The following is a 17,660-nucleotide window of genomic DNA, read 5'->3' as shown; positions in this document are numbered from 1 at the left end:
TTGTAGTCCGGATCCGCCCCGCCGAACTTATTACATATATACTATATGTGGAGCAGATCGAATAAGATTTAAATACAGATACAGATACAGATTCGCGCAGCTGTCGGATGTGCTCAGGCAATTAGTTTGTTTTCACTTTGACATGTTTACAAGAACCAAACTCGATTGGCCAAGTCTAGAGTCCGTTCCGATAATTATGGGGAGCAGATGGTTTCCCTCACCAAATTTTGGGGCAGGCGTAAAAAGAGATTCCTCAAGCGATTTGTGAGCACTCTGTAAAAGGGCAGGGTGCTTTCAGGCTTCCGGAAACTACGACCTCGGCGACAAATGAGGAAATGATTTTTGGAACTCCACCAAAATGTATAACTAATGGGACAGGCAAACTTAAGTTTAATTACTTTAATTTTAATTGCACGCAGTTTAGCACGAAAAAGGAGCGACCGCTGGAGATCAATCTTCATGCAAATTTGGCAAATGGAACCACTTCGGCTTTTATCTGTCTATCGATTCGAATATATTCGATTCGAATCGTCTCTTCGACCAATTTGGTAGCTTGATTGGCAAGTGGGCTAACCAGTGCAGTCCGAAGGCTTTGTTTCATTGTGACCCAAGCGAATAAGGCTTTTATAGAGGCGAATTAATATTTATGAATAATAATAATTACTCAGTTCGTCTGGGGGCACAAGTGTATTCTATTTGGCAAGCCAACGAGATCCACTCGAGGTTGATGTACTTGAAAGGCGAAGCGGTGAATGTACACATGCTCTTGTTGAGCAAACAGACCCACATACTCGAACTTAGTCACAGACGATGTTGGCTTAGTGGGTAGTGCCATAGTACTGGCATAGTTTCACAAGTAACTATATATAGTTGGCCCGATCCTCACCAGCGTCGCTTGGCCACTCTTAATCAGAAGGTGTGCCACACTGTGTGTGCACAGCTCTCGACGACGCACATCTGCTCGAAGACCGGATTATGAGGCCCCACCGATACAGCGATCGTATCATTGGATCAACCGATCGTTCGATCGATCGATTTGCAGAGCCATGGATTGCGAAATCAATGGATCGTAGTATCCATACAAATGTATTTAACTGCCTGACATTTGTTGGCCGATTTGCATTGTCCGCCGTTAACGGCGTTCATTAACCGCGGCTATTTATGACCCCCAACGATCACAGCCGGGCTGCCACCACGTTCTTATTCTAATTTTTGTTTTTTCTAATTTGGCTTAGCTCTGCCATCAATCTACTTAGCAGGGCCGTTGGCCAGACGATCGATTGTCCATTCGATTGTCACGCTCGGCATGACAAATTGAACAAGAGTTCATTTGTGGGTGGTGGTTGGTGTTTTTTGTACACCCTGTAGCCCCAAGTCTTTTCACTCAGTTCCTCAAAGTTTGAAACGAGTTTCCTCGTTTTGCGATTCTGGTGCCCTGGGCCAGCGATTTTTGACCCAATTTCCTTGACACATGCCTGGCAGGTTTACAAACAAAAACTGTTACGGTTAACAATAATTAATTCTGTTTCTGCGCGAGTTCAGCGGGGCGTTGGCAGTTCTCATTATTCGGGCACTGTCTCTTTTTACCCAATTGCCGATTTCATTAGGCCATAATTGAGTTTAGTTGTCAGTTTGTCAGTGAGCCCATAAACACGGACAGGCGCCCTGGGGCCAAAAGCCGGGCAAACAACCTCGGTTTTTGGCGCTAAAGAGCAAACCCAGCTTACGGCCACGTTCATTCAGAACTGTGGATCTGCAAATCGCAAATTGTGAATCGAGAACCCCAAGCCAAGCCACGGAGTTCCCACGCCTCGAATTCTTCACGCACGCCTCAATATTTATAAAAATAAGATGGAGGAGCTCCAACTCCAATATCGACTATTGGGTACCTGATACTGCAAACTGATTGCATATTTGCCAAGAATATGAAGATAGGGAAGATTACCTTATCCATAAGATTTCAATCAAATTTAAATATGAGAATGGATCAAAAAAGAAATAGTACACACACGCCTTAAGATAAACATGATTTATAGAGGCTATAAATGCATATATTTTTAGAAGCAGAGGCCTCAGCACATTATTTATATTCCATTTATCATATATCACTTCGAGGATAACCATCGATCCATTCAGCTGCTAATTTCGCCTTCTAACTCTGTTATTGTTATTGTTATTGCTCTGGCTGTGCATTTGGATGCAAATCGATTTGGCGGCCAGCAGGCTCTAAATTATGAATTCCATAATATCTATGAAGACCAGATGCGTTTGGCCAGTGGATGGGCGGATCTGGAGGCTGCCGCGTGGACATAGACAGCCGGATAGACAACGGCCCACAATAACATAATCATAATCGTAATCACAATAAACACATCTGATCGACGGCCAGCACGTGTGTGTTTGGGCTGATTTCTTGCTTTGGTAATGACCCAAATTTCGGAGCAGTGCGCTAAAGACGCCTAATGGTCGTTTAATTATTGTACGACAGACAGCGACAGCCGTCGACGAACAAGCAGCAGCATAAATACAACTAATTGTACAATAACGTAATAACGTGGCAGGGAGCTGGTAATTTATACACATGCACATGTATTTGTATTGGCAAAGCGACTAATTCGATGGCGAATACAATCTTAATTATGCACTAAAAGCTTGCCGCCACACTAGTGACTGAGCCACCTAGCGGCAGCTTGTGCGAACTAGCGGCATTTTCGGCCATCATCTTGGGCATTTGACAAATTCACGCCTAAGTGTTTGGCTGCCGGCAACAAAAAACGGTTAAAGTAGTAGTTGCCGCCGCCAACAGTAATTTGTTTATATTGTACAGCAATTGACACGCCTGCTTTACCAAAATTTGTGGCAATTGTCTGGAATGCTAAAATTAATAGGGCTGCTTAGGTTTTTTCACTTTTTCATCTCATTTTTATTTCTTTATTATTTTTTTTTTTACTGTGACGCGCGCTATCTTAACGTCAAAGGCTGAATTTTGCCCCTGGCAAAATGAAGCGAATGCTAAGCAACGCTTGTGCAAATATATAGTGCAGTGCATGATATGTTATGACTGGGGGTTCATTTTAATTTAAATTTGATTTCCATTCACACGCGCGTCTGTATTAATTGCAAAAGGCTATTTGGCAGCCGGAATTCGAGCATCGCACTGCTCATGTTCCTATTTGCGCAAGTAGAATTTCATATTTCTTACATATATTTCGTTTGTACATGCATTTTATATTAAAACAAAATGGGCAATATTGGCCCGGCGGCACAGCGCGCAAGTGTACATACATAAGTGTTAAAAATATATAATTGTTTCAACATATGGGTAAGTGCACTTGCGTAAATAATAAATAGAACGGGCCCAAGTTCACTCAGTACATGTTAAATGTATGGATGTTTTGAGAACGGCGATCCAATACAGTAATTAATCAAGCATTTTTCTCGCCAGCCCAAAAAGACCACAAAATATATTTCCAAAAGGGGTTGGGAAATATTATTAATTTCCAGCAATATCAGCTCTTATCAGCTGCCAAAAATAGAAAGCCTAAGCGTTTCATTAAGTTCTGTTTAATGTTATAAAAAGAAACAAAACCCATGTTTGTCTAGTCGAACAGCTGAGCCGAACATTGTACTCGTATAGTAGTATATTAGTATAGTACCGCCAACGTGCCGCAGCTCATGGAACCCAAGCTCACCGGCAAAAAAAAAATATAAAATAAAAAATAAAAATCAAATAGAATACAGATAAGGCAGCTGAACTTGTTGCTACCAGCATTAATTAGCGATGCCTCGCAGATCGTTTGCAGATCACATCGATCGCAGATTTAAGTACACGGAAAAAATAGGGAAAGAATGGGAATCCACAATCGCATCATTCGGGCAATATCAAAATGCTTTCGGGCATATCGTGAAACTAGAATCGCTACTCTCCACAGAAGACGGTCATAACATAATTTAGCAATAAACATGATTTTTTATTGTCCCAAACTTTGTCATGCGGGACCAATAAAAGCCATAACACTAAGAGTCGTATATATAAAAGACACGAATATATCAAAGCAGCAACAGCGTTTGAAATCGAAAGTAACACTTTCGTGGACTTTTATTTCGAAAGAGTGATGTAGTTGCTGTAGATCGAGATACCCTCTCTGCAAACAATTCGTTCTGAGTATCCACAGCTTACAGCTCATAAGATGTGTGCTATTCGTTGCTAAACATTTGGGCAAACACCAAATTTGCCGTGACGTGCTCTTCTGTCACTGCAAATTAACACCAGCAAATATCACCTGTCAGGTGAATGAAGTGAAGGCTCGCAGCTCTGAGTTCACAGGGAGAATACCACGTGTGTGGTCATAGAGGTAATCCCTTTTACTATCTGCAAATATTAACCATGACTTGGTTCTTGTTTGGGAGCTAAACAAGGCAACTCTGATTTAACTGCATTATGTGTAATCAGAGGCAACTAAGTTGCATTTGCTATCTCATTGTGACAACACATTCGTATTTGTGTCTTTAAAACGCGTGCCCGTATTATTCAATGTGTTAAATGTAAATAAATAATAAATAAAACAGGTTGATTTAGTAATGACCTTAAATGGCTTTTCTATGCTAATGGCGCGGTCTGTTTTGTCTTTGGTTGCTGCTAAGTTGCCGAAACCGTTAGGCAAATGCCCTGCGGCTAGGATGGTGATCATTCGACTTGGGCAAACGGAGGGCGTGTGGCAATAATGCGATTATACTACGTTGTATTTATATGTGTCAGGTATCGCTTGGGGTTCCCAGAATGGTGAATAGTGCGGCAGCGGTTTCTGCTGAACTCCGTAAGGCATTGCGGTCCAGGAACTGCATGGCACCACTGGGCGTATACGTGATGCGCCATCAAGCCAACGACATCACTTGTCCAATAAATCATATAACACGAGTATCATACCATCCCATAAATAAGCAACACCCCGCATAGATCGAAGCCCAAGAACCGCAATGCCTCGTCTAATTCCCAGGAATCGAAACAAAGGCTCAGCAGACACATATAAATCGCCGCAAATATCGGAATTCCTCCTCCTTGAAATATTAATAAAAAGGCAGCGAGGGAGCAATAATAAAACAATACGGAAAAAACTGGCGTTGCCATTAAGGAACCTTCTTCTTTTTGTATTTAGATCGCGGACTGCGTTCGGCTTATGCTGCACCCATTCCGCCAGCGATGATAAAGCGATGATGCCCCAAGGTTTCCAAATGGCTTTCAAATAAGTGCCGAGCCCGTCGGCCCAGCTAAGCCACTTCTGACTTCTGACTTCTGAATTCAGAATTCACAAGAGTTTAGCATATGAATAAAGCCGCACCGCACCGCCCCAAAGAGTCCGTCCACTTCCATGTCTCGTCTCGTCTCGTCTGAGTTCGAATACGCATCTGAATGTGAATTGGAGTCCCAAATTTATATGCAAAACAACAGAATCGATGATCCAGCATTTGCCTTGACCGTGAAGATGGGAGCGATGATGCCACCGACGCGGCGGGGCCAAACCATAATTAAAAGAGTGTCGTTAAAAATAAAATATAATGGACTTATGTACCATAAAGCGATGTTACACGCTCATCTCCGAAATGGCCACAAACGCGATAAGTCGGCTCACAACAAATGGCAGCAAATAAATAAAAAATCATTAAGATAGGCTCGCGGAACGGCCAGATAAGTCGACCAACTTTTGGGCCGACCCGTTCAACTGGGGATGTGGATGGGGACCAGAAACTAAACACCAAATAAAGCATTCGAATGGACCCCGAAGACAATCAAGCCACGAGATGAAACCAGCTTGTGCTCTATGGGCGGTTCTGGCCTTTTGATGTAAGCCCACCACCACCACCACCACCAGTCAGTTAAACATATTTGTATTTCCCAAAATATCCAAATAATTTGTTGAAAAATTCATTCACGACCTGCGCGCAGCAGAGACACAAGATACAAAATCGATAGAAAAATCACCAGATTCAACAGATTCAACAGAATGTGAAGAAAAATTGGACAGGTAATTATTAGAGGTGTTTTCGCCTTGAGTGGATTAGCTCGGCTGGCGGGGATGGACACTGGCCCCCAATTATGCTAATACCACTCCGAAAAAGGCCGCTAAAATCCATATTTAAATTATTAACATAGAAACCGCGGCTGGGCCAACGCCGAATTCGGTGTCCAAAAGCAACTCCTAGCCAGATTGAACATGTTTAACATTAATCTTGACTGATAAATTAAAAAGGAATTAATTAAGATGAGCAATCACTTGCCAGGCCCGGAATGCTTTGATCATATTTTCCTACACACTTCCTATGGCTCGGATGTAATTAATTAGCGAGGTAAACAATACAAATATGATTACCCAAAAGCCAATGATTAATTCATAGGCAAGGTGGCTTGTAGTCGTTAAGGGATCTACAACATTCTTTAAAAGGCTTCAAATGCTTAGAAATCAGAATAGAGTATGTCAGTGTCGGCTCTCTGGCTTGAAATAATTCCCAAGATTTTTATAAGTATTTTTTCATCATTTTGACAGTTTTCGTTTGCTAGAAAATGAGCAAAATTGCTTTTTTGAGGAACGTGGGTGGTTTCCCGAGGGTGGGAAGGGGCGGGGGATGCGGGCCTTCGCAGAAGTGTTTGCATTCAGATCACGTATATATCTTTTGGCGAAAAAAATTGTATTAAATTCAAAATAACCAGCTTAAAGCATAAGCACAGCACCCCAAAGTCACGCCCCGGCATCACACCTAAAATTATTTGCTCGTTTTCTGGCCTTTTTACTTGAAATTGCTTAGCGTTTTTTTTTTTTTTTTGGTTTGTTATTTGTTGTTACTGCCTGTGGTTTATTTCTATTCCATTCTCTGACGGCATTAATATTCCGACAAATTATTTGTCACCCCATCCACCAACCGAAGGGCTGCAAGGACACGCCCTACTCATTTGCATGAGAATCGGTATACAGAATGGTGGTTATGTGTGGCATTAATCACGGCTAGACGAGCTGAATATTTAACGATCATTAATCGTCGTTGGTCACAATTCGATTTTCTTCGGGGTCTTCGGGGGTTAGCCATCTAGGTTTGGGTGGATGGCTGGTCATACTCGTCGCACATTCGACAGCACCCACATATTGAGTGGTACTTTGTGGGCAACTGACAAATTGAGCATTTCAGCCATCTTTTTGCTACTTTTCTTATTTTTTTGTGGTGTCACTGAACTCTTCAAATTTTCATCGTTATACCCTTGCGAAGGGTATATTGCTTTCACTTGGTAGTTTGCATCGCAGTTAATAAGACAATTGATCAGCATCTACAGCCTTTCGCTTTTGATCAGAATCGCAAATCTTGATCATATTATACATACATATATATGCCATAGAAAAATGTCTAGCTAATCAATGAAAAACTAAACCCTGCTTTAATATTTTTAATCATAATACATTCTAATTCGGTATACACCAAATTTGTGACAACATAGACATTCATTCGCTTGTAATTTGATCAAAATCTGAAGACTAAATCATGTAGCTGTCATAGAAAACACTCGGAAAAGTAGTGAAAAGGCTGTTTTTTAATAAATATATAATCACTGCTAGGGTGTATAAGCTTCGACTTGACGAAACTAGCTTCTTTTTTTGTTTTTATTTAAAGTAGACGAAATAAATTGAAAAAAGAGAACAGAGAAACACGCGCAAAGCGACGACGTACGACTCAAAATACAAAAAAAAAAAAGACAAATCGCGAAACAAAACAATAACAAAAGCAAGAAAATAAATATTCAAATTCTACACATTGTGAAAATTTTATTGTCGAAATACAAATTGGACGGCACAGCCTTACTTACAGCAAGTATTTCCCGCGACTCCTCAGATTCTAGGCGCCACGCGAAAAACTAGAAAATCTATTTTCGAAACATTCACACAGCAGCGAGTGAATCGAGTCGCACCGCACTGAATATGTCACAATTACTCATGTGCTTCTAAAAAGCCAAGCGATGTGCATACGCGTTTATACATACAATACAACCCACATAGACAGTACATCCTATTCCCATTCGATCCCGAGGGGGTTACGTTGCCACACATGGCCCGTTATCAGTGGCATTTGGGCCTACAGACTTCCCCACTTGCGCACCCAACATTATGTACTATTATGTATTCATGGACCGGGGGATCGTGTTGTTTTTCACATTTTACATTGCCCGCCAGGCGGACGTTGATAAAATTCTAATGGCCTGTAAGCCAAGCTAGCCAGTTAGCCAGTTAGCCAGCTTGACAGTTAGCCAGTTAGCCAGTAAGCCGTGATTTAGGCATGTTTCCATACTCGTTGTTGTCACGTCCCGAAACGAACGCTTTTCACACCTTGTTGAGCTTTGCAAATCGTAGTTATGTGCTGTTTCCACTCAGGTCGTGTGTAACTGCAATACCATTTCCTTAAGCCGAACTTGAAAATGTTTATCGATATTTGCATCCTAATTCGTCTGCCCCGCGCACTAATGGGCAAAAACAGTTCGTTCCCAATCCTGCCTCGAATTTGGAATATCAGTGACATCCAGACAGGGGCGTCTTTGTTCTTTATCTCTATTAGATAACTTTTAGGTTCTTATCTCCCGCGGGACATGTGCTCCCGATGCTGCAGAATCTTTCGCTTTCCCGAAAAGTGTTGCTGCAGAGCCAAGATAGTGGCAACCTGGCGGAAACACACGTCCAACAATACATCAGCAGTCCCTGTCTGACGCAAATGGATGGATTATGAGTCAGCCAAAGAAGTGGGAGCTGCTAACCCGAATCCAAAGGAATAGTTTGATGACCAGAGTGTTTGATACACATATGAATGCACTTCGTGGAGGCGCTCCGGCATTTGGATCGAAGTGCTCCGAACACGTTGCTTTCTTCAGTCTGTTTGAAGCTGTCGAACGGTGAGGTCGCCGAGAATCCTATCGGTATCCGACTTGGGATGCAGATTAGATTCACATTTCCGCTGCCGTGCGGTGCGCGGCGCTCCGTGGCCAGTGAGGCGTGTGAATTCAAATGCGGTGGTCAACGCTTTGGTTGTCGCTTTCTTTGTGTCGCCAGTGGTATTTAATCAAAATCGAATAGAGAGCCAGAGAGGCGGCAAAAGCGACAAAAAAAATGAAATGAAATGAAACGAAATAAAACAATGCGGCATACAAAACGAGACGAGCACACCAAAATATCGGCAAATCAACCGAAATTATAAAAGAAAAGAAAGAACTCGACACATCGATGTGGAATCAATGCAATAAATTAACTTAAATTTGGTTTTCGCTTGGCCAGCCGATTTCGATAAAGTAGAAAAAAAAGAGAGAGAGACGAATACAAACACAAATAAATGAAAAATCGTTAAGATCCCGGTCTGCGAATTCGATCAGCCCACGAAATTCGATGCGGTGGACTAGGCCTCCCAAAATATTTATACATATGTAGCTCGGACTTAGGACCTACCTGTCTGCCCAGCAGCGGTCCCTTGCTGATGAAGTCCTTCTTGGCCGAGTAGAGCTCCGGCGGTGGTCCTTTCAGCGAATACCGCAGGCCGGCCTCCCCAAGGTCGTCCGTCGTCCCACGCAGACAGCGCTCAAGGGCACGCTCATCCTCGTCGTCGTCGGAGGCGGTGGCCGAGCAGGCGGATGATGCGCAAGAGGAGGAGCAGGCGAAGGAGGTACGATCCCGAGCACAGGGCGATTCACAGACAGTGGTACTATTCGTGCCCGTGCTGTGACCAGAGGTGGTGGAGCGCAGTGTGGTGCTGGGATACGCGAAGGCGGGCAGGTCCGACAGCAGGCGATGGCACTCGACCTCCTGGCCGCCGGCGGGCGATTTAAGTGAACCGGCATCCGGCATGGACATGGCGATGACCAGATAAGATAGCGATCTGCAATCTCCGAAATCCAAAATCCCAAATGGCACGTGCAAAAATGCGCGCGAAAGAGCAACAAAATCCACAGTGCGTATGTGCCGCTACACGTATACGTATATCTTGTAGATATATCTTTACACTTATGTTGGCTCTATGGCTCTTTGGCTCTTTGGCTTTTTGCTTATTTTGTTAATTGAAATGCGACAGTCTCGTTCCGTTGCCGTGGGCACCGCACCCGCCAAAAAATGCGAAAATACGAACGGAAAGGCAAAGACTACGGCTCGTGGGTATTAAAACGACTCACACTTATGGCTGCGATTAGCTAGATAAACTACTTAGTACTGGAGCCATTGTACGATCTCATGATGAATCTTTTTGCCGAATCACAGAATTTATTCGTGGCTGCGGTTGGGGTTGGCCAATGTTAAGCTTGAACTTCACACATCGCGCCGAATGCATTCACTTTCGAGCTGCACCATTAACTTGGCCACCTTTGGCATTCTGAGTTGCTGGCTTTCTTTTCGCTTTCGGCCAGCGGCTATTTTTGCAAACTTTTCGGTGGCGAAGGTTGTCCCACAACTGAGCACCATGTCAGAGTTCACAAGAACACGCCGATCGGTTGGCATGCTATCGCTATCGCTACCATCTGGCCGACATGGCTGGTCAGGATACGGATACACTGGCGCACTAGGCTGGATACTAGGATTCGAATTCGATTAGAAACCGCAACTGGATTAATACTACAAATGGAACTCAAGCAATTGCCTGATTCTACCGCGCGCGCGCAAATAAACGAAACGGACGAGAACGAGCCGATGGACCAGACCAATGCTGCGAACCAGAGAATTTGTATCTGTATCTGGCGATGTTTCGTTTCGGCTCGCTTGAGTTCCCGCTGCGGACTGAACACTGCTCGCCGAACAGCAGTTGGTAGCGGACGTTCCGCCGTACCGCCAAGCAATCTGAGATCGCGATCGCGAACATACACCGCTCCGAAAGCTAAAAGCGGTTCTCTCGCCGCTATATGCTGTACAACATACATGCATATGTACATAACTCGTATGTATGTACGAGTATAGGGATATGGGATTGCTGAATGGGCTTAGGATTTCCAATCCAAGGAGTGCTTTAGAGAGATTAGAAAGACGTCAGAATCATATCAGTAGGCAGAACAGCCGGCTTCTCTCCGCAGAGCGCGCTGTGGCGAAAAGAGAGCCGAGCACGGCTTAAAAGAGCACTCGACCGCTCTCTTAAGTGCGCCTCTGCTTACTCAATATTTTTGCACATGTGAGGATTAAGTGTGTGGACATAATTATCATCGGATAAGATAAGGTGTTAACATAGTAACAATCTTTGCATCTAGAGTATCTGCCTTTTGGGATGAAATAATATAAATATTCAAAAAAAAAAAAGCTTATGCTGCATGCTTTTTTGAGTAGTAGTATATTCAGTAACAGTTTTTAAAAGTAATCGAAATTTGTAAAAATATTTGTACTTGTGAATATACATAGTATAACTATTTTAACTAATGATTAACATAATTTTACTATCCTATGTATTACTTATCGCACCGAGCAGTACTAAATACTATGAATACAAATTCTTTTGAAAACGAGGGTAATATCTTGAGCATTACTCAGTTGTGCACTTCCTGAAGAACTCATTTTGGCAGAAAAAACGTATGTTGATGATCACAGGGAATGGTAGATGACTAGCTCATCAGCATCAGTAGTAGTAAACTATTAACGTGAATAAACTGACGTGAATAAACTGTCGTTACTCAGAAATGCGTCAAATATGAAGATATATCTAAATAATCAACCCAAGCTGCACAAACATATCGTAATAGTTAAGATAGGCAAGTGTAACTGATTTGTGTAAGCTATATATACTTTATACTTCATTTTGTCTCATTTAGGCATAGAGTGCGCGACATCTGCTGGATCCCAGCCCATCCAATGTGGGTCAAGATCAATCTACTGATCGCGTCAGTGAATAAAAATAGTAGCCACTCGCTCCATTATTTCAACGCCGAGAACTCTTCCACATAAATGTCTTCTGTGCCAAATTACCATATGTAGCAATTGACCCTATTGTATACTAAATATTTTCTTTAATCAAACGCAGCAATAAGAATTAATCAATTAAGAGACCAGAGCTCGTTTGCCAAATTAAAGTATAGTTGGAAATTAAAAATCCATTTCGCCGCCGCGGAGGTCGGCGAAAATTTAAAAATATTCCAAAATACGATGATGCATATGCATACTCGCATACGGATGTTGCGAGAATGGTGGACCAATGAAAAACATCTCAAAAGATTCCAGGAAAAGCGATCTCCATGCAACCGTGCAATCGGCAACAAAACGCTTGTTTTGTAATCAACAACAAACTGCCGGCATCCAAATGATGCCAACATAAAACAGCAGCCAGAACGGAGAATCTTACAAAATAGCCCTAAAAGTCTGGGCGGAGGCAAGTGAGTTCCCCAAGAAGGCTGTTTGTATTACACCGAACTAATCAACATGCCCTGTAAGCAATGTTTACACAGCCACTAAATAAATAAACGACCCCAAGTCTCTAATTAATTGCTCAGTCTAGCAAATCGCATACTGATCTGGAGGAAGCATACGTTCTAAATTAGGAAATATTGCTCAAAGAGGCGCCGCTGGTTTTCAGATGCTAATGATCGAGCCGCTGGAGACCGCTGACCACAATGTATCTATCTGTCTATCCATCTTTGTATCTATGCTATCTGCTCCGATCGCATTGTATCATCCTAATAATTAACGCATTTAGATCATAAGGCGGTCAGCCAGCCATAAACTTTTGTTTAGCTGTTGATGCCTATAGGGCAACAGCCCAACTTGGATTTGGATAGAGAATCACTTTCAGGTGGATACCCAACGCAGACCCCCTGTCCTGGCATTTGTGCAACTTCGATCTGCAGGCTGGCGGCCTTCGAGTGAATCGAAGATCAATAAGCGAGAGGCTGTGAAGAGCCCTAGACTACGGATCACTATCGAATTCGAAGTCTTCAGATGTTCGATGTCAGACTGACTGTCTGTTTATCCGTCCGTGCGTCCAACACGCGCAGGCCTCTTAGTCAATTGCGTCTGTCCGTGCGTCTGTCCGTATGTCTGTCCGTATGTCTGTCCGTATGTCTGTCCGTATGTCTGTCCGTATATATGTATGATTGTGGGTGAGCATGTCTAATGCGTGAGCTGGTTCGGCATTTCTATATGCTTATGCTCTGCTCTGATAGTTCCATTCAGTCGCTTTTTTGTTGCGTTCACCCACACACTTGATTGATAAATATTGATCCTGATTGAATGATCGAAAGCTTGCGAAAACCCGAAACAGCCATTCCAGCGATCCGTTTGGATCCGATTCAATCCAATCGGCAGGCCTGCGGAATTATTGAGAGCTCAGGTTTTGAAGTTCCTCTGACAGCTGCTCAATCAAATCGAATCAAATATTTGGGCTAACTAAACAAAAACCTTTCTTAAAGAGCCCCCAATTCCATGCCCTCATCGATGATGTCTAAATTCTGGAAATTCGCAAAAATCAAACTCAATTACGGCCGCTGTCAATCAGCGGCAGGAATCGAATTGTGAATCGCCGGCATCCAAATCGGAATAGGAATAGAGAGGCATGCGTAAGAGGCATTTGTTGTACTCGTACTCCCATAGCTAGGTGGCGTATCTCAAAGATACATTTCACTTAACTGTATGGCATATATCATCCATTCAACTGCGGCACAGAGCAGCCACTACCATGACAGCACACGCAGATGGCGATGCTGATGCCGATCTAGATGGGAATCGGGGCTGATATGGATGGGGACGGGAATGGGGATCGCTGGGAGCCGGCCGACGTGCGTTGACCCTGAGACTTGCCCACACCCACCCACGCCATGCGAATAACATAAACTAATAGGGGTTCTATATATATAGAGAGATGCACAGAGGGAAACATGCTTCCCAAATCAAGACAAGACACTATTTTCGATTCCAGAGTCAGCCCTGACCAATTTGGATTTGTTTAAACGAACAGAAAGTAGTCACCATGTGGTAATAATTTAAATATACTAAACAAAATGCGAATATATACACCCAAAGGCCAAATGAAATTCCCTTAGCCCTTCAGATACATTTTCGATCAGTGTAGTTGAAATGTAATTTACTTTTTGTCAGTGTATCAGACTGTTCCTTGAGTTTAAGAACTGCAAATCATATCCCAGAGGCTTGCAAATATTTATGGGTATCATGTGGAAAAGACTTGAAGTGAGTTGAAATTAAAAACATTTTAAAAGTAGCTGAAGTACAATGGCTAGCACCGCTCTATCGCCATAAAAGATGAGTGCCCGCTGAAAGGCATGGGATCATAAAAAATGGACTAGAATTCAAGTACGTACGCATGCATAACTCAATTTGCCGCGATCCATCCGGACTCTTTGAACTGTCTGCTAGTCTGTTAGTTGGGGATAGACATCCGCCATCTGCAGATGATTTCGAACCTAATCCGTCCCTGAACCGATCCAGAAATTCGCATTGCTCAAATCGGTTCAACACACGACGCTCGACTTTCAGTAATGCAACTCCTCCTTCGAGTGGCCAATGCACTTGCCAAAGACTTCAATTGAAAATTTTCATTTACACCAGGCTGGCCGGCCATTCAATGGATATGAATCGGTTTTATATAAGACTCCAAAATGAATATTTCTCCTGAATAATGCCTCCGTTCATTGATTCCAAAAACGTAATTGAATTCACAATGGCTGTGTGTGTGAGTTCGCCTGCAGGCGGCATATTCTTCAGTATTAGAAGTGGAAAAATTGTCGAAATCAAAATCGGGCAGCATAATGCTACGAGTATAATGCCATAATGCTAAACTCGAGCCCAAATTATGTCGATTCTGCGCTGCATCAGCACTATCTCCGATTGCAGCAGCGAATTGAGCGGCTTTTGGCTTTGGCTTTGGCTTTGGCTTTGGCATATGGCTATGGCATATGGCCTGATGTCCAATTTCTGATGGCTTTACTTTTGCTTTTGCTTTTGCGCTGACTGACTAAGCCTAAGCTTTTGTTTTGGCAATCAAAAGGGGCTTATTTCGTGGAACTGCACATGCCACACACATTACACTGCTGGAAATGCCTGATTAAGCGATCAAAGTCGTATAGAAAACTATTACATAGTTGAAATATCCTGAAACATCAGCGCCCACTTTGAATACACAGTGCTTCGTAATGGGTAACTTGCGATAAGTAACGCATTTAATCTTAATTTATTTTTATGAACAATACTTGTTTTTTAACTAATGAAAATACTTTGATAATTTGTCATTTAGTTTTTGAATAACATAGAGTTGCAATTAATAAACGCCACTGCAAACCTTTTATTAATGAATATATTGGTCAGGTAGGTGGCATTTTCTCCCAGTGTAAGCACTTGATCCGGCTCTGATTGCAGCACCAATCGACTGGCCCAGCTGTGCCACCACAGCTCCACAGCTGCACTGACGACGACCCAATCCGATGGGTGCGAAGCTCATCTGCGTGGCTCGAGAAGATGCCAGGTGAGTCGGGAGTTCGCCTTGAACCATTGACATTACTTGAGGCGCAGTTTAATTACGCCCAGCATGATTAACTGATTAACTGACAAACTGACTAACTGACTGACTGACTAATTGACTAACTGACTAACTAACTGACTGACTGCCTGGCTGCTGGCCAGTTAGCTACTTGGCCATTGCATAATGCATCATGCTAATAGGGAGCGGCACCGGGGGATCGAAGATCGGAGGCGCGACTTCCTGTTTCGGTAGCGCCGGCAATTGTTACAATGATTTACGACCATGCCACGTTGGCAGCTATAAATTGCTAAATGGCCATTACAGCATTAATTACACGACCGACCAATAGTTGTGAGTCGAATTGAAATTGACCTTTTGCCCCGCCCAGACTGTCGGTCTGCAGAATGAGTTATTATCTTGTAATTGTCACTTACAAGCAGTGTGCAGATATGTTTCTTCGATCTCGATCTGGATCGGAGTATGCAAATTGGAAGCCAGAACCACTCGATGTCCATGTAACGAGCGATGTCGATTGGAATTAAATTACATTGCTGTCGACATGACAAAGTGTGCGAATAAAATAAGTTGTTTTCCTTACTTAACTAACGAAACAAAGGAAATCCACCAACTGGTTACAACAAATACCGAAAGAAATCATTAATGTGATTTATGAACATGTTGGCTCATTAAATCAGCGAAAAATAGAAATTATCATCGCAGCTTTATCTAAACTATTATTAAATGCAGACAGGCCATATACTATCCGTTTGTTGAGAGTTTCTGGGGAATTCTTTAAATCAACAAATTATAGAGGAAATTGTTTACAATCATTTCGTTTCTGATCTTACAAGTCATATGCTTAAGCAGAAACAGCAAATTAATACAATAATGCATTTAAATAAAATCGAATGGAATAATAGAAATATTTCTGGTTTTTAAATAGCATTTTGGCAATATAATCAAAATATATCGGTTGTAATAAAAAATATCCCTTTTTTCGGGCCAAGCTGTCATATTTTTCGACCACTTTCAACACTGAAGTTGTGGCCAAGTCCGTTTTGGCAGGTGGAAAATAGTTGGCACTCGACTTGGCTGGAAACACACCCCGTTGTGAGTCGGTAACCACCACCATGAGCGCCAGCGAGGGCATCAGTCTCCCGGGCAACGAGGAAACCACTCCGCCGCATGAAAAACACAAACAAAAGGCCAAGAAGGCCAAAAAGAAGTCTCGGAGTGCCAAAGAAAGTGTTCCCAATGCAATGGACGCGAAAGCCACTGCCAGCTACTTCAGTTTGAGCATCGTGGGCCAAATAGTGTCGGCCACCTTTCCCTTGGGTCCCGACAAGGAGTTCGTCTTCCTGCGCTACGAAATGGTCGCTGGTCCCGACTGGCAGCTGTGCTCCGGACCCCAGCACGGACTCACCCAGCTGGCCACCAACAGAAGGGGCCACTTCAACGAACCGATTGTCTTCAACATGCCCATCGAGGTGACCTACAAGAGCACCAGTCCTTATGGCTGTAAGTAATTGCTTAAAATCGATTAGTTTACTACATTCTTTCTCAGCTCAGCTATTAACATTTTGAATCAGATGCAAACAATACCAACTAGATCTCCATTTCTTTTGGTTTCCAGGGCCCCAGATCCTGGTGAGCGTGTTCGGACGCAGTGGCCTGGGCAGGGAGACTCTACTCGGTTACGCCCACATCCATCTGCCCGTTTTTGGCAGTCGGCGTCCAGCGGATCAGACGGAGCAGCTGCAGGCGCCCATCCTGATGCCCAAGTGCCCCAACATGATGGCGGACATCACCAGTTGGCTGCTGCGCCGCGAGCCGGAGCTGAAGGACCCCAAGGTGCTGCTGGACAACCTGAAGTGCAAGGGACTCTCCATGGAGTCCTACGGCAGCCTGCAGTTCCAGCTGTCCTCCGTGATGAGGGGCGCCCGCAAGCTGGGCTACCATTGGCACTCCTGATACGAGATTCCAGAGTGTGTTAGTAAAACGTGAACTTGAGGAAGCAGGAAAGCGTTTGTCTTAATCTAATTGCCGGGTGGGTGGTACCTCAAACTTGACCTTGTCCGCTGTGACGGCTAAGACGGTGTCCAAATGACGCGACTGCTGCTAATCCGACGCAGCAAACCAGCTGCAATCGAAAGCCCAATTCGAACGGTTAGCTTTGGATTGGGCAAGTGCCGTCTAATTGGATTAGG

At 43.4% G+C, this 17,660-nt stretch overlaps 2 protein-coding genes across 3 annotated transcripts in view; one reads left to right on the top strand and one right to left on the bottom strand.

Annotated features, from left to right (window-relative positions):
- Positions 1 to 10,762, bottom strand: part of LOC117145866 (A disintegrin and metalloproteinase with thrombospondin motifs 9) — a 33,830-nt gene extending 23,068 nt beyond the window's left edge. Inside the window, exon 1 of the mRNA XM_033311686.1 lies at positions 9,471 to 10,762. Within this exon, the coding sequence (XP_033167577.1) occupies positions 9,471 to 9,872 (402 nt within the window). The 5' untranslated portion in view covers positions 9,873 to 10,762. The remainder of the gene's footprint in view (positions 1 to 9,470) is intronic.
- A 9-nt stretch (positions 10,763 to 10,771) lies between these two features.
- On the top strand, positions 10,772 to 17,602 carry LOC117145871 (B9 domain-containing protein 1). Of its 2 annotated transcripts, XM_033311693.1 has the most exons (3): positions 10,772 to 15,456; positions 16,461 to 16,971; positions 17,087 to 17,602. In XM_033311693.1, the coding sequence occupies exons 2-3, from the start codon at positions 16,584 to 16,586 to the stop codon at positions 17,422 to 17,424; spliced, it is 726 nt and encodes a 241-aa protein (XP_033167584.1). In that variant the 5' UTR covers positions 10,772 to 15,456; positions 16,461 to 16,583; the 3' UTR covers positions 17,425 to 17,602. The 2 variants fall into 2 exon arrangements, with proteins under 2 accessions (XP_033167584.1, XP_033167585.1); XM_033311694.1 differs by lacking the exon at positions 10,772 to 15,456 and having other exon boundaries at positions 16,392 to 16,971.
- The last annotated feature ends 58 nt before the right edge of the window (positions 17,603 to 17,660 follow it).

The sequence above is a fragment of the Drosophila mauritiana genome, chromosome 3R (assembly GCF_004382145.1).
Source record: "Drosophila mauritiana strain mau12 chromosome 3R, ASM438214v1, whole genome shotgun sequence".
NCBI classification, from domain to species: domain Eukaryota; kingdom Metazoa; phylum Arthropoda; class Insecta; order Diptera; family Drosophilidae; genus Drosophila; species Drosophila mauritiana.
The sequence above is the reverse complement of the archived record's forward strand: the minus strand, read 5'-3'. Positions and strand labels throughout refer to the sequence as shown.

Bases quoted from the DNA above. Each gene is read 5' to 3' on its own strand.
- LOC117145871 (XM_033311693.1), top strand. From the start codon at position 16,584: ATGAGCGCCAGCGAGGGCATCAGTCTCCCGGGCAACGAGGAAACCACT. The intron at 16,972-17,086 runs GTAAGTAATTGC...TTTGGTTTCCAG, and splicing joins GAGCACCAGTCCTTATGGCT to GGCCCCAGATCCTGGTGAGC.